At 37.7% G+C, this 17,483-nt stretch overlaps 1 protein-coding gene across 5 annotated transcripts in view; it reads left to right on the forward strand.

The window, feature by feature from the left end:
- CTNNAL1 (catenin alpha like 1) overlaps nucleotides 1-17,483 on the forward strand; it is a 54,156-nt gene that overhangs the window by 7,333 nt on the left and 29,340 nt on the right. For all 5 annotated transcript variants that reach the window (XR_015794246.1, XM_088131550.1, XM_088131551.1 and 2 more), the window contains exons 2-3: nucleotides 15,386-15,575; nucleotides 16,939-17,126. Coding sequence is in view for 4 of the 5 variants with exons in the window: in XM_088131550.1 (XP_087987676.1) it covers nucleotides 15,386-15,575; nucleotides 16,939-17,126 (378 nt within the window). In the remaining variant the exon portion in view is untranslated. The remainder of the gene's footprint in view (nucleotides 1-15,385; nucleotides 15,576-16,938; nucleotides 17,127-17,483) is intronic.

The following is a 17,483-nucleotide window of genomic DNA, read 5'->3' on the forward strand; positions in this document are numbered from 1 at the left end:
TTTTAAGAGATTTGGTCTTAGCCCCTGAAGGCAAGATCTTCTTCCCATTTCACTCCCTGAAGTGTATTAGAATATGGAAAGAAAGTAGAGAGAAGCTATACAGAGAATGGAAGCAAAACAAGAAATGTTTTTGTGTTCCTGCAGCTTCTCTCTCTGAATATATGCTTTCTGAAAGCACACAGAACAGAAGGAACAGGGAAGGCAGGTACAATGCTTGTGAGAATTGAATATAACAGCAGGCAGGCTTCTTGAGGTAGACTTCATTCATTGACCTTTTTTTTTTTTTTGCTATCCTCCTAAATAATGTATTCTAAGGCAGGAGTTTTCAAACTTTTTCAGGCTATGGAACCTGTTAGTTTAAAAATATATATATCCTGGAACAAGAGGCAAAACTCTAGTGATAGAAAATTAGCTATGTTTGAGTGATTTTTTATTTTTTATTTTTTTTGCCCTTAGACAAATTTGAAACACAAATTTCACAACACAATTTGAAAAACCCTGCTCTGAGGTTGATTTTGTATTAGGGACATAAGGTGTTGAAAAACACGGCCACCTAGAGCTTTCTCATCTCCAAACTCAATCAAGTCATTCAGTTCCAGGCCGGCAGAGTGCCTGCTTGCTGCCTAGTACTGTATGGTGCACATTTGTTAAGAATATCTTGATCTTCTAACATTTGATGGTGCATCTGCATGAGGAAGCCAGTCAGTTTATTTGGAAGCACATTAGCAGTAAAGTGGGGTGGTCGCAACATTCTTCTTCTAATAAAATAATGGCAGAGCTGATTCAGATGATGGCACCTTCTTTCTCTATGAAAATAGGCATTGGTTTAAGACATGCATAATAGTGCCCACAAAGTTCAGCCCAGATTCCCATTGATCCTCTTGTTTATTGAAAAGTACAGTATGGACAGAGTGCTCTCTTTTTGACCCCCCCCCCCATTAAAGGATTTCTAAGGCACAGCACAGGAAGGAGAAAAAGAGAGAGAAAGAAAAAAAGGTGAGCTTGTGTGGGTGTATGTAAATATTTTTCCCTGGTGGATTGTTTGCTTTCCTCCATTCAGATTCTTTGCTTTCCCCCATGCACTCTTTGTAGATCAGGAGTGGGCAATCTGAGTGGGCAATCCCCAAGGTACATGTAGCCCCTGAACTCCTTTTTTGCATTTCCCCAAAACACCTCTGTCCATAGTTGCCAAAAATTGGTGGCATGCTTTCCTGCCATTTTGAAATGGAAAAGATATGCACACAAATATAGTGTAAGCTTTGAGATGGCTTAACCTAGTTTGAAAAACAAAGGGAAACCCCAGTCTTTCTCCTCCCTAAATTCAGAAAACTTGGCTCTGCTCTGTATCATCACCTCAGCCGCTGCTGTCCTTGGCCACCACAAGTTGTTAGGTGCAGCTACCAGCAATCAAAATATTACATACTCAAAGAATAGTCTTGCCTTGATATCTTTTGTGTGTGTGTGTGATTTGTGTCACTCAGTTGCTGGATCAGAAAAAAACAGGTTCAAATAATAGATTTTTGGGGGTTTGGACATTCAGAACCTCAAAGTTACATGTCTCAGTTTACTTTTCTGTGCAAGAGAGGTTACGTTGCTCAGTTGCTGAATGAGAAAAACTTAGGGACAAACTATGCTTTTTCATGCAGAGGTAACTCTCTGAATTCAAAAGATGTTGGGTGTGGTGCTCAGTGAATCTCCCCTTTCCCCCACCAAACTTTGTTTTTCTCTAGACATTAACCCAAGAGCTTTTGCAAAGCTGAGTTTTATATACATACAAACATACATACATACATACATACATGTAAATTAAAAATCTCCACACCCTTTACAAAAGAGACTGCCAATGCAACTTACATCATCAGTGGAAAACAGTCTCTACTTTCAGACTTGCCAATACATAACACACAGTGAAGAAAGTATGGGGAGTGGGGAAGGAGAAAAAGCTTATTTTATTTTCAAGCTTTGTTTCATTCTTGAAAAGTGATGCTTCTGAAAGTTCTGTGGTCAGATTCCATGTTCAAAGAGTTATGTAGCTCTGGAAGGTTAGGATAATTGGCTGTAAAAGGTGGCAGAGGCCATACAAAAATATTGCTAATGTAGTGAACCATTACTAATAAGACATCAATTTGAACTATTATGAGTGAGACACTATTCCTTAGTTTACTTAAGTGCTGCGGAATTATAATGTATTTTGCTTAAGTGCTTTTAGGGATGTTTAAAAGAAAGTTGTGGTCTCTTTGCTGTGCTGACTGCCTTCTGCTTTATTGTCTTCTATGGGGAGCAGCCACTACTGAGGTCTGTCAAATACAACTTCTGATCAGGGCAGTGAAGAGATGTTTCATCACACTGATGATAGACAAGCAGAAGGAATACACATTGTGTACACCCTGACTTCTGCTTCTGACTCAGGACCAGGTGGCATCTTCAGCCTCCCTCGAGGCAAAGGAAAGGCGAAAGGAGCCCAGCCTGATCCCACCCATTGGCTAGAAAAGGGGCTGCTGCAGTGAGCTAGGTCTTCCCATCCCACTAGAAAGAGCATTTTGTTCCACTTGTCAAGTTTAGAAAGAGAAGTGAACCTACCCGCCCCACATGACCCCATCCAGCCAGAGAATTAAGGGTTTCTGGGTGTATGTAAACTCTGCTATGTGTATGATGCAGTGTCACAGACCTCATATTCCTACTCCCACTGAGCAAAATTCTGCAAATTAAAATAGATTAGTGTAGATATGAGTGATATGGATAAAGTTATATTGATCTGTAGTCCTATTCACTGTTCAAATTGTCAATGTCCTCAGAAGAATTCAGGCAGCCTTGTTCAGATTTGCAGGTTTTGAATGTATGTAAATGCTTTCCCATATGAACATTTTTAGCATAAAAGTTTATGATTTTCCATATAAAACACCTTCTCTCCCCCACCATTGTATTAATATGGATAATAGAAGAGTGCTGAGTGACTGAAGTTGTTTTGTTTCCCTTCCTATCAGCTGTGTTCAGATTAACTGAACACTTCCTTGATTTTTAACATAGACTTAATCTTTCAGGTATGCTGCTGAGTAGCAAATTTAACTCTTGGAAATATTAATATCCCTTGAAGAACTCTAGAAGTGTAAGACTATTTGAGGAGTAAGCTCCTTGTGTGAATGCCAAGGGTGAAGTATAATGAGATGTAGTTAAAAAAAAAAAAGTTAACAATTCAGATGTGTTGCATTACAGCAACCATTAAAATGAAGTCTTTCTAAGGAAAAATACAGGGTAAACATCTAAGTATTGTGAATTAATATAATAGCATGATTTTTTTCTTTATACTGTGTATGAGAAGGATCATTTCTAAACTGTCTATATAGAGAGAATCAAGAATTAACATGTACAGAAATTCCTAAGATTCCTAAGTATGTGTGAGCACACAAATCCTAAATGATTCTAAGCCATGATTTAGTTTCCTTGCACAAGTGTAATGTGCTTGCATGAAATGTTGAGCTCAAGGACTCTGCCGTCTCTCCTGTTTTGAGCATTCCTCCCCCTCTTTTATTCTGCCAAAAGGAATTTATTTCAACAAACTAAAGCAGATTTCAGTTCAGTTCAGCAGATTCTTGGCTTGTGGTTTGGTGTAAACCAGGATAAGGTTAAACTATAAACTCTTTAGTTAGATATATCATAAAAGATTTCCGTGGATGATTTATTGAGCACGTGATGTTATTTTTAAATCATAATTTCCAATCTGCATATAACAGCAAACTAGGAATCTGCAAATAAACTACTCAGTTCTAGTTTATTCCATCTCCCAGTTGCATGGGAGGAGAGGAAAGGTGGGTGGGGTACAGTGCCAAGTATTATGTGTGTGTTCCTTCCTGCTCAGTTGTATAATGTTGTATTGTGAGTTAGCCTTATGTGAGAACCAGCCCACTTTGTAGACTTCTTAGCCTTGGAATGTTATTCACTGTTGTATGATATTTCAAAATGAGTCTACCATTTTCAGGAACTTATCCACAGGAAATAGTATCACTTTAAATATTCTGATTTTACACTGCACGTGAGAACATTTTAAAAACTTATTTATTTAAAAGGGTGGTGGTCTTTTGCTGTATTTTGATAGCCTTTTGAATGATAATTTTTCTACTCTTATTAATGATACAATGTGCAACCTAAGAATACAAAACTCAATGCAACATCTTTCTACAAATGTGAATACGTACCTAATATTTATGTGTAGTTGTTTACAGATTCAGAAGAAAACACTGAATATGGCAGGTGCAGAAATTTGGACACCCTTCCAGTCAGTACTTTGTAAGACCTTCTTTGGCAGAAATAACAGCTTCCAAATATTTCATCTTGCCAGCTGAGTCTATTTTTGGTTTTGGATCCCCCCCCCCCCAATTTTTCCTTGCAGAACACATCTAGTTCACATATAAAAAATGGTGGAATTTTTTTAACATCCTGGTTTATGTTCTATGTTGTTCAGAGCCATTTGGAATGGAGTGGCATAAAAATGTGAGTAATAAGTAAAAGAAATAAATATTCTTAGATTTCTTTACATGCACAATACATCTGAAATCTTCCTACAGATTTTCAATTATATTCAAGTCTGGGGACTGTGAAGGACATTCCTGTAGTTACTTCCTGGTTGATTTTGAGGTATATTCTGGATAATTGTCTTGCTGAAATATCTGATCTCTATTCAGCTTCAATTTCTTGACTGTGAGACATAGTTTGAAAATCAAATCTCTGCTGGAACAGTTTCCAAACTGGTCAGATCTGCAAAACAACCTGTACATCACTGCAAATAATCTGCTGAAAAATTTAACACTTGAGTAGTTATCCACAGATCGTCAGTACACTGTTGCTGTTACAACAGTGGTCTTCATTGAAAAATGTTATTACAATAGTGAAAGCAAATATAAACTAAACTCAGAGAAAGAAAAAGAAATAGAAAGAATGAAAAGTGCAAAGAAAGAAAAAGAAGTAAGATAAAGAAAAGAAATATATAAAGGAACGACTTCTGATCTTCTTCACAATAAGTATAAACAAATTTGATAACACTTCACCCCCGATAAGGTTACAGATGGATATCTCTTCTTCCCATAACCCATCCCTTATCTATATGCAAATCCATAAATCATTGATTTTTCAGTCCCGGTGTCAGCAAAATGTCTGTAAACGGTTACCAGAGCTTTATAGGAACATGTTTTGTTTTAACCTTGGTCAAACAAGTCAACTTTATATTCCTTCCTTTTACTTCTAACAGTCTTGATCTTTAATTCATTCAGATGTTGTCATAGGATTTGGTCTCTCTCCAGTTTTTGTTTTTCCCATCCCAAAGGCTTCTTTAAGGCTTTAGCAAACCTCTTTTATAAATCCAGTAAAAAGTCATTATCAAGGTCATTCTCTTGCTTTATAATTTATAGTTCCACTTTGATTTTCAAAACTTCGACCAACTTCTTTTGTGTATCCAGTAAAAAGACTTTATCAGGGACATTCTTTTGGCTTGTCATTTGTATTTCCACTTTAGCTGCCTTCTCTATCTTGTAATCCACATTTTTTTGTTGTTATTAAGTATTTCTGGTTATACTATTTTGGAATCAGGTAAAATTTGTTTTGCATCCATCATTCCTTCATTAGCATCTTTTGGACATAGTCTATCCATGGAAGCAGACATCATTGTTGACATTTATGACATTGTAGCCACTAATTTCTGGCCCTATTCTTCAAAAATCTCCTGTATTATTTCAAATGTTATAGCATTTTATGTCATTTTGTAAATCCTGTACTAACCGAAAACCAAGGGCAAGTTTATACTTATTTTTTCCTTTTCTGCCTGGAATCTTTAGTCCCCTCTAGTGTCCAATTTCTGAAACCATAAAGTCTCAGATCTCTGTTATGACTTAAGATAGACAAAACAATTTGGTTCCCGTGAAAAGCTGTTTAATTATTTCCAAAATCTTAAAGTAAAAGTCTCAATATTCCAAATTTGTCTGGATCCTTAATTTGTTTATAACTTTCTTAGATCAAAGTTTTATTTAGCTTTTTGCCATTTATTTCCAATTCTTTAAGTTCTTAAACTTATGGTAAATTTTTCTTTTGTTCAAGAAGAAAGGTAAATTCACCAGGTAGCTTTTAAAACTTGTCATTCCAAAGAACTCTAATAGCCTTAGAATAGTTAAATAAGCAATTTCCAAAAGTTATTAGAAAGTGAGGTTAGCAAACCTAGTGTCCTTTAAAAGGCTTCACTAAGGCTGCAAGCATGATGGCTGATCCCCCCACCTCCCGGTGCTCAAACCCACGGGAGATCACTGTCCTGTGGTCTCCTCACGAGGAGCAACTATCCAGAGCACATGTGAGTACTCTCCCATCCTCTCCTTGTCTGGAGAGGTTCCGAAGAATCAGTCTACTTGCTGGCTCTTCAGTTTTTGCCTTGGTTATCGTCTCTTCTCATTTGGAGACGTGTTTAGTTCGCTACGCCTCCCCTGGAAGTCATTCCTGCTGTTAGAAGGAAACCTTTTTTCCGACCTTATGACAGAAGTCATTGCCAAAGTATGTAAATGGGAAGCTTGATAATCTTGAAACATTTGGCACAAAGGGCTTTGGACTAGTGAAACAAACATTGAATTTTAGGCCACAACCATGCACAATACACTTGGAGAAAAATGGTTGGAGCATTTGATGAAAAGAACCCTTTGCCAACCGTCAAGCATGGATGTGGCTCTATTATGCTTTGGGGTTATGTAGCAGCAGTAGGATAGGAAGGAAGAATGGATTCAATTAAAGATCAATATATAATAAAAGCTAGTGGTTTATAAGTATTTTGAAGGAAAGAAGTAAATGATCTTAGCATTCAAAGCAATGTCACAGATAGACCCATTATTTTAAAAAGACTTTTAAGGGCTGTTTCAGGTGCAGGCATAGAATCATCAGTGGAGGAAATGGCACCCCCTTCCCACATTTATATGCTGGTCACTTGTAATAATGCCAGGTCCCAGATTCCCCCTGATTTAGCATTCACATTTGCTCAATTGAAGCAGGAGGAGGTCATGACCTGGTGTGATCCCATATACCTTGGGACAACACTATGGGAACATGAATAAGTCTCTCTCTCTCCCTCCCTCCATTAATGAATTTAACTTTCTATCTAGAAGAGGCCTTACTTGCTGATGACATAAGTTTAGAAGTGATCCTGATTTGTTCTCTGTTGTTAAATGTTTTGCTCTAAAAATCCTGGGTTATTTAGAAGTCAGTAAGAAAACTGTTAATTTCCTCTTGTTATGTGTGATAAACAGCGGGAAACAAATGGAAGCAGCTGTGTCCTAGGGCATATTTTTGGCTGAGGGTCTGCAGGGAAAGAATGTTAGAGAGTACAAGGTTTAATACCTTAACATTAAAGGCTTTTACTCAAAAGTAAGTTTTATTATATTCAGTGGGATTCTTCCCAGATGAGTGGGCATAGGATTACACTTTTAATTACTTTGATGGAATCCAAGGGGATGCCTGATAAGTGTGGTTTAAGAGCATCTTGTCCAATCCTGTATAGAGGAAATCTTTCTCTCCTTTTTGTGCATTATACTATGTCCTCATCTACCTTTCTTTAGCTAAGAAATTTTTTAAAACAACAGTAATTAATTCTATTTTACAATGCAGACCTAAGATAATTAAATGAGAAGTTAAAAATCTTCCAAAATCTAGTATTATACTTTGGAGGGTATTGAAATACTCCAAGGCTGTAATTGTAGAATGAGTGAAAGTATATCTCATAATGAATAGCAGTATATTAGTTTGTGATGATGTTTTGGACATACCTTGAACCTTAAGGAGAGACATAACTTGGGATTTTTTTTTAGGATGAAGATACCTATCCTTCTGTAAGCTTGATACATACCATGGGGAGGGAAAGTCCCTGTTCCTAATCATTCTCTTGCCTCCTGAGTTTCATTTTGTTATTCTCTTTTCCTATTAGTAGCTGAAGGCCCTAACAGCAACAAACAGTTTAAACTGAGTTAGTTAGAATGTTTCCTGTGGGTTTCTCAGCCATGCTAATTTTGCTCTCTTGGGGGTTCTTAATTGTCTGAGCATCAGTAGAACAGCTGAAGAGTCACTCTGTGAATCTGCTCTCATATGGCTGGTGCAGTAATGTTCTTATTAAGTAGTAATGATAAGTAAGAACATTGATTTGCACATTTCATTCATCTTAAAAATAATTAGGAGAACTTCTAAATTGGGTTGTAGGTAATAAGTATATCAGGATGCATAAACTGGCATTTGTTCATGTCAGCATAAAATTGTTGTTGCAGTCTAAGGAGAATTGATAAAAAACATTCCAATGAACTTAATTGGCATATAACAATTTTAGTAGTCTGCCTACTTGAATGGCCTTTTACAAATAAGATTATAGTAGCTTTCTGTATAACCCCAATGAAGATCCTATTTTCAGAATGAAAATTAAGAGTTTTCATAATTTATATATTTATATCCAGTCTTTCTTTCTTTTAGAGTTTTATTGTAAACAAACCTGTCACATAATGTCAGAATAACAAGCTAAACGTTTTTGCACAAGGACTGACTGCGTGCAAAGTATCCTATTGTAATGAACTTGTCTGTGTGTGTGTGTGTGTGTGTGTTAGCTGTGTATCATTCTGTCAGTATAACAGACAGCTAGAATTAGATAATTCCTGCTGTGGTGGAGCGTGGGGATAGTGCTGCCTACGTGAAGGAACTGTCTCATGTTCACCTTCTGAATCCCTAGTATTAATTACCCATTTTCTGTCAATTTTATCTCTTTATCCTTCTGAGATACAGTGTCAAATTATGGTTTCATGAGGCTTTACTGCAGGCATCTTTATGTAGGCAGTATCGGATGAAACACTTTCCATTGGGAGCTACTCCAAGCTAAGTGTGCTTGCAAGTGAGGCCAACTTGGTGTAAATTCATGTAATTCTGTTTACATGTGGTTTATTCTGGAATGAAACAGGTTCAGTCAAGTGCCTATGGTTATTCAGAGCTTCTTTTATTTATTTTAAACTAGCTTGAACTTTGTTATCTTTCACTGATTATATTAATCAGATATTAGGGATTATTTTTCCAGTAGTCAGTTGTGCAAGTTAATACTTTTATAATTACAATGCCTGGGCAGTTGATCTCTACCAGGTATTATTCTGTGGTTTGTTTCTTCCCAGGTTCCAACTAAAATTTATAGTGGCTGTTTTTATACTTAGGAATCCCTTAGCTTTCTGAATTGAATGATTGATTTTAAATGTGATTGGTACAAGTATTTCTTCTAGAGATCTGAAATAGTCCTGGCTGATTAGTTTGAAGTAGTTCCTTGTTAGAGATGAGGGAGGAAGGATGACTTTCACATTTGGTGTCTTTTTTTTACAAGGTTCTTCTTCAAAAATAATTGCAGTAGACTTCCACTAATCAGATCAAACCTTCTGATTTACTTGCAGTCTGTACAACTGGAGGAATTCTAAGTTTTCTTCTGTCTATCCAAATACCGGGGGGCGGGGGGGGGGGATAAATCTTTGGATTTATTTGTCCAGAGCCCACAAGACACGAAATGTGTTTGTAAAATACCTTAAGAATACAAGGGATAATTTGACAATAACGTAGCCAAGAAAGGAATGGTTTCCTGTGTGATAAATTATCTTTTAAAATAACAGAGCCAAGTGTCAACGAATAAAAAAAAGCAGTGTGTTAGGAAGACAGGCTAAAAGAAGAAAAAAAAGATTAAAAACAAAGCACACATACAGTATAATTCCAAATAAAAAACAATTAAAAACTATTTTACCTAACATAGGACTTTGAGTTTTGAGGCACAGTGTTCCTTATTGAAAAGATGATCTAGGAACATTTGGTTAGGTGTTACCAGGAAAATAACAAGTGATGCCTGCATTTTTACAGAAATCTGAAACCTTAAAGGAGGCTGATGGTTTTCCATTCAGCTGTGTGACAAAGTCCATTTCTAAGGTCACCAAGCAGAAGGAAGACTAGCATCTACTAATAAGACCATGAGTGGTTTGTGGTAGATAGCAATAGGTTTTGATTCTCTTATGGTTCATAATAATAACAACAGAATGGCTAACAGCAAAAAACACGATCAGAATATTGTATGGAAAATTATAAGATGAATTATTCATTTTATGTTCTTCCTCCTTCTACCAAGGTATCATTCTGTACTTGGTGAATTTCTGAGTTCTAATATTAATAAATTTTAACATAATCTAGCAAGCCTAAAGAAATCTGTCTGGCTCACTCTTCAGCCAATCAGCATGTAGTTAAGGACTAGATCCAGTGCCTTAGTAATTCCAATTTATATGTCAAAAGAACTGACAAGTCCCAAATTAAACGCAGCATTTTGGAAAAAAATAAGTGTTTCATGTATGCTGATAGCAATAGAGAGGGAATTGGAGAGGATTGTTTAACTGCAAGTTGAAGGGGAGAAAGTATATTTAGATTTACTGATTTAGCAGATTTGGATTTATTATAAATTTCTGGATAATCTTTAAAAGAGTGTAGCAACAAGAGATATTTTCCCTGGCTAAAACTGTACTGTGAAATGAATGAGGCTAGGAAGCATAGCCATTGGTTTTTAAATGGGAGAACTATATTTTAGGAAAAAAAAGTGTAACTTTTAAATTTTGTAAATTTGGGATGTAAATTTTGGGAAGAAAGATAACATATTGCCTATTGATTGACAGATTCCTTGGAGGATAATGAAGAACAGAACTCTAGTGAATGTTGGCTCTGTTGAGAATATGTTTGCCACATCTTTCACGTGACTATTATGCATAGTATATATGTTTTTGAAAGTGGGAATTTCAAGCATAATTTGACTCAGTGTGTCTATAATGTAACTAAGTTTCAGTTATGAACACCAAGAAACTTGGTTCTTTCAGGCCCATGCACAGAATATGTAATTAGAAACAGGTTAGAGTATGTTTCTTTGCACAAATAATGAATGGTAAGTGCTTATGTGTGTATGAAAGGGAGAGAGAGTAATTTCAGATACAGCTTTTATTGAACACGGAATTCAGTTATGCTGAAATTCAGCCCCAGTTCATTATAAACAGAAATGATTAAAAATGCATAGATGCAAAGATAATTGTTGCTATTGTTGCTATTGTTATATTGTCCATGAGTGGGGATTGTTTTGCCATGGAATTGTTTTAATATCCATGAAACACATTAGGAAGTAATTGCCTCAAATAGTAGTATTGAGATGTCATTTAAATGCTTTAAAAAAAAAAACAACTAGATATATTTTTGGATTTTAGGTATATCAGTAGCTATCTGTCATGAACTCTTAAGTGAAGTTCTTTTAATGAATAATTCCAGTTGCTTGAGACAATAAACAATGAAGGATTATTGTTGCATTTGCGAGTTGCAGAAGGATATTTTGCTGGTCCCCATTTGAAGATAGGAATGCCGAACAGGATGTTGCATTATAATTGTTTTTATATCACTGTTTTATACTTTTTATTGTATGCTGCCCAGAGTCACTTTTTTGTGAGATGGGCAGCCATATAAATGTGATGAATGAATAAATGAATCACAGGCCGACTCCAATAGTACTGTTGTTGCCTCCATTTCCAGCAAGTGCACAAACACAGCTACAGTCCTCTGAAACAGGAAAATATAAATACAGATAAATACATGCATCAGCAATGCACTGTTGCTCATTTCTCATTGGAGCTGTTTAGACAAGATGAAAGAGAAATTTAGGAGGTTGGTGAAACTGAACTCCATGTCCAAGCATCTTTTCAAGAACAATATAGTACCCTCAAGATAAGTGGAATGTATTGTCGAAGGCTTTCATGGCCGGCATACGATGGCTGGTGTGGGTCTTCCGGGCTGTGTGGCCGTGTTCTGGAAGTTTTGTTTCCTAACGTTTTGCCAGCACCTGTGACCAGCATCTTCAGAGGGCAGGAGCACAGACAGGAGTAGTTCTCTCTGTGCCCAGGGTGAGAACTGCTCCTGTCTGTGCTCCTGCACTCTGAAGATGCCGATCACAGGTGCTGGTGAAACGTTAGGAAACAAAACTTCCAGAACACGGCCACACAGCCCGAAAGACCCACACCAGCCATCATAAGTGGAATGCATGATCATAGGAGAGAAGAGAGGATAAAATGTGTTTCCAATTCTAAGGCAATGGCCATTGTCATTAGATGAAATGGAATGGTGCAGTGCTGGGGCAAGCAAGCTCATTTTTAGTTCAGTACAAACAATGCACCCTGATTGCTTTTGTTATTTATTGTTCCAGAAAAATATCTTATATAAATATGTGCCCCAGAGGTGCCAGCATCTAGCCAGCCTTGGCTGATTTCAGAAGTTAAGTTGATCAGCCCAGGTTAGCATTTGAATGAAAGACTACTTCAATTTTCCAGAGTTGTAAGCTAGACTGAGAAGTTGGGGGGGCGGGGGGAAGTCCAGAAGACAACAGCAAACTATTTTCATACTGTTGTCAACAAAACGATTGTCCTGAGGGTGCCTTTATAATTTGGAAGAAAATAATCCAATTCTATACTTGTCTAAACAAGAATTACAGATATGTTTCTTTTTAAAATGATTAACTCTGTTAGTGTAAATGTTATTGTAATTATTGCCATGGGTAGAAAGGCGGGTTTTAAATTGAATGGACAACCTTTTGGAGTCAAGGGCAGCAGTTAACAGGTTTTTGTGGGGCTGAATGCACAGAACAGTTTTTATCTGCTTCCCAACAGGGAACAGCTATCCATTTTCGCAATCATGATTAGAGGGAGCCCCAGGGAACATAAAAAAAGAAGTGTTAGGGCTGCAGATTTCTCCTCCCTATTGTAGTAATACCTATTTAAATATTATTATCTAGGAAGAATCTACCACACCTTTCAATGAATTTGCACTTCTTTCTGCAGTTAAAGACAATTGAGATAGCACAACATTAAGAAATGTTACGGCAGATAACATTCCAAAAGGATGGCCTGTGTTTCAAACAAGGAGGAGGTATTATTTAAAATCTCATTGGCAAACCCCTCCTTCAAGGGTTCTCCAATAAATAGGCTGTTGCCAGTCAGGTGGAATCTCCTGGCATGTCCTAGTCTGTCCCCCTGGGGAATGCACAGCCTTTTCATTAAGGGTTTCTCCCTTCAACCATGCTTTTTTTGTTTGTTTTTTTGTTTTGTTTGGTGCCTTCGAATCAGCGTTGACTCCTGGTGACTGCCTGGACAAGTCCCTGCAGTTTTCTTGGCAAGATTTCAGAAGTGGTTTACCATTGGTTCCTTTTTAGGGCTGAGAAAGAGTGACTGGCCTAAGGTCACCCAGCTGGCTTCATGCCTAAGGTGGGACTAGAACTCAGTCTCCCAGTTTCTAGCCTGATGCCTTAACAACTACACCAAACTGGCTCAATCAACCACACTCTAGGAATATAGAAAGGAAGGTGCTTTCAGGCTTCCTGCCCAAAACTCAGAAATATAAATTTAACAAATCTTGTACCAAAGATATAAAGGAAAGCTAACTGATAGCAGCATCCTCAAAAACACAGAATTCTAAATAAAGCCAATGCACTGAGCCTAGCTGAGTTAGTTGCTTCTTACCTGCTTGAATAAGCTCAGAATTCATTGCAGAAAGCATAGGGGGAGAGAGGTCATTTAGGCCTCCTACCTGGATGTTGATAGGCAGATAGCGCTATCTTGATTAAAATAGAAAGCTTGTATAGCTGAGACCGATCTCTGTCTGCCCTTTGGGATATGTAGTCTCAATGGGCATTTCAGTCCAGAAGTTTGGAAAACTACCCCTATGTATTTAAAGGTTTTGACTTGTTTGATGGTGTGCCAGTTCCTTAACTAGGGAAGTTTGGAAAATACAAGTATCTTAGGCTTGGCATACTTTATGACTAGGTCCTCATTACTGTATTGCAGTGAAGTAAAAGAGCACTTAGGGCTCTTTTAAGGCTGATGGAAGTCAAGAATAAAACTACCATGTCATCAGCATAGAGTAGTAAATTAATATGCTATTAGGCCAGTATAAAAGGATGAAAGTCTGGGCTGGTTAAGGTGGCCACCAGTGAATTTATGTAAAAATTAAACAGTGCTGGGGATAACACAAAATCCTGTTTTACTCCTTTTTTTTTTTTTTTGTCTGCGCTCAGTCATTACTGACCCTGCAGTGACTGCTTTGGATGAGTCCTTTGCAGTTTTCAAGGCAATTGTTTCGGAAGTGGTTTGCCAGAGCCTCCTTCCTAGAGCAGAGCCCAGCTGGCGAGCACAGGAGGCGGGATTTCCGTTGCTTCGCGCCCTTTTCGGGCGAGCGCGGTTTCGCGCTTACTGGCAGCTGCTCCCGACTCCCGTGCAAGGCGCCGCCAGCATTTTTCCTCCCACCGGAGTGAGAGTACCCATTTATCTACTCACATGAGTTTTCGACCTGTTGGGTTGACAGGAGCTGGGGAGGAAACAGGAGCTCACCCTGTTTAGCGCGAAGGCTGCACTCGAACCGCTGAAGCGTCGACCATTTCTGGCCGGCAACTTTCAGCGTCATTAAGCCGCTGCGCCACCGTGTCCCCTTTTACTCCTTTACTTATTGGCATTTCTTTGGTTTTATATCTTTGAGCATTGCATCTGACTTTCATTCTTGTATCTTTATACATTCTAGCTATTAGAATGTATAAAGATACAAGAATGTATAAATAGACATTTATTAATTGTGGTATCTTTAAGGTTGTGCCACAGTTTAATCCTGAAAATCAAGATAAATGCAGCCTTAAAATCAATGAAAGCCACAAATGCAGATGCTGGAGCACTATAGCATGGTCTAGTGTAGCTCTCCCTTCCCTGAACTCTGCCTGTTCATCAATCAGAATAGATTCAGGTTGAGGCCTGTCTGCAGAACTTGATCTGCAGGTACATTTTACAAATCATATTAGATTTGGTGGAGGGGGGGAGTTGAGATGGCAATATGGAAGTGCCCTTTTACAGATACTCCCCAGCATATTTTATAAACTATCTTTTTAGTTAGCTTTCACTTTTATTTTGATTTGTTTTGTTTTATGTTGCTTTCTGCTCTGTTTATCAGACTTGGAATTTTAATTAGATTTGGATTGTTTTATTTTATGATCATCTGGGTTCTGCCTGAACTCTCTACTCCCTTACACAAGGAAAGCCATTAGAAAGAGAGTGAGTTCTGGTGTACAAACATTGCATAAACTATTCAAACAACAAAAATTAAAAGACCTCATAGGAACTAAGAAGAAGGAACATTTAAGTAAAATTAAAAGAACACACCCTGGGCATCAGCCAAATGCATGCAAGGCACAGGAGTGGGTTTCACAATCTGTTGTTCAGATATTATTTTGAGTGGAACTTCTTGGGTACAAAAAGACCAAAACAATGTTTAATACATGGTTTTGGCTGTCACCTCTTTCTGTTTTCAGATAACAACTCTGATTAACCATAAGGATAAACCAAAGAGGTCGGATAAGACTTTGAGAGCAGTCCAACAGGTGGGCCAAGCAGTTAACCTAGCTGTTGGAAAATTTGTCATGGTGGGTGAAGCTATAGCCAATGAAAACCAAGAGCTGAAAGAGGAAATGAAGGTTGCCTGCACTGAAGCAAAGCAAGCAGGTAGGTGAATGTTTATGAACCTGAGAGGCAGGGCATCATTTGTTGTGAAAATACCTGCCTGCCTTGTATTCTGTCAGATTTGGTAAAGCCTTCTCATCTTGATTTTATCTGCAATGGAGACCTGCATTTTAAATCTCTTAAATTATTAGAGAAATACCACAGGAGATTATTTTAGATAGGATGTCTCTAGTTTTGCTGAAATTGTATTAACTCCTGCTGCTGATCTGTGGCATTCAGTAGGGAAGCATTAGCACAAAGAAACTGTGGGATAGTCACGCTTCTCAAAAATGTCTGCTGTGATTTAAAACAGTAACTCTATGATTCTGTTGGCTTTTTGGAGCATGAAGTGCAGTTCCTAATTTCTCAGAATGTTGAGTGATGTCAGATGAGCAGTACACCATTCTAGGTGCTGGGTCACTTCAAGTGGGTAGGACCAAATTCTTTTTGATGAGTATTCTGCGATTACAGCAGCCTCCTTCTCCAAAATATGAAAGTTTACAGGGGAGGAACTGGTTGATAGGGCTGTAAAAAAGATACACCATTCTTCTCCACATTTTGTAAGCATAAGAATGACTGAGCAGTCATATATTAAAGAGATCTGTATGTCTGTATGTCCGACCCAGTAAATTGTCATACTACATGATGCTGTAACATTAATGGGTTTCCTTGGTTCCAAAATCATGGTCAATGAGGAAGATTATGAAAACTCATAATGCAGTGACATTACATCATGTGTGTTCGATTATTAGTTATTATGGTCAGAGAATAGCTAGGGATCTAATCTCCAGAAAATCTAGTTTCAGCCTCAAAGGTGGTGAGCAAAGGGCTTCCTGTAAGGGAAGCAAGCACTGTGAGAATACATTTATATAGATGCTTTATTTGTTAAACTTGTTTTTTGTTGTTATTAGTCACACTGGACTAAAGGAAGGAAAGGCAGGGTATAAATGTTTTAAAATAAAAATGAACAACCTCACTTCCTACTGGATCAGACCACTAGCTCATTAAGTCCAGCAGTCTCTTCTCACTGTGGCCAACTAACTGCACAAGGAAGCCCATTAGTCTCCCAGCTGATGGCCTTCAGAGGCAGTTACACTGCCATCAAAGCTAATAGCTATTGATCCCCATGATTTCCCTGAATTGGTCCAACCCTTTTTTGAAGCCAGCCAAGCTGGTAGCCGGCACCACATCTTGTATCCAGTGCCACCATGTCATGGTAAAGATAATGCCCGGAATTTAAAATTCTCTTACTGCACCACTGATCTTGGTAAGTGCCTATATCCCTTTTGAAAATCTGGTTTTCACCAATTGATTTAAGATAGCATCCAATTGGAACAGGGCTGAACTAACTGCTTTTCACTTGTAGGTGAGACCATTGCACAGCTTACAGATGTTGCAACCTTGGATCGTCCAGAATCTGATGGCCAGATAACAGTTTTTACAGACAAAACAGGAGTGGTAAAGGCTGCAAGGCTCTTGCTTTCTTCAGTTACTAAAGTGTTGGTTCTGGCTGACATAATAGTTATTAAACAAATTATAACTTCTAGAAACAAGGTAATTATGATTTTGTGAACACTGACTGTACATTTTGCATACAGTTTTATACTGTATTTGATGAAAATGATAGTTTAATATTTTTAACTGGCGTTGAGTGCAGTCCAAGGTCATTAAGAATACACACACACACACACACACACACATTTATTATTTTAGTAGGAAAGCTAAGTGCTAAACTTTGGCCAGATAATACATAATAGATATGTGTAGCCATTATAGGAGCAATAAATAAGCCTTTCATCCAATAGTGCATAGAGATGAACTGCATTGTATGTAGTAAGAATACATAAATAATCTTAACTGAATGGCCAAGTAAGGTAGAATATGTGGTTGCATCTTGAAACAGAAAACAAC

The sequence above is a fragment of the Python bivittatus genome, unplaced genomic scaffold, assembly GCF_059951505.1.
Source record: "Python bivittatus isolate LINGU-HERP-01145 unplaced genomic scaffold, Pbiv_v1 ctg000960_np1212, whole genome shotgun sequence".
In the NCBI taxonomy this organism is placed as follows: domain Eukaryota; kingdom Metazoa; phylum Chordata; class Lepidosauria; order Squamata; family Pythonidae; genus Python; species Python bivittatus.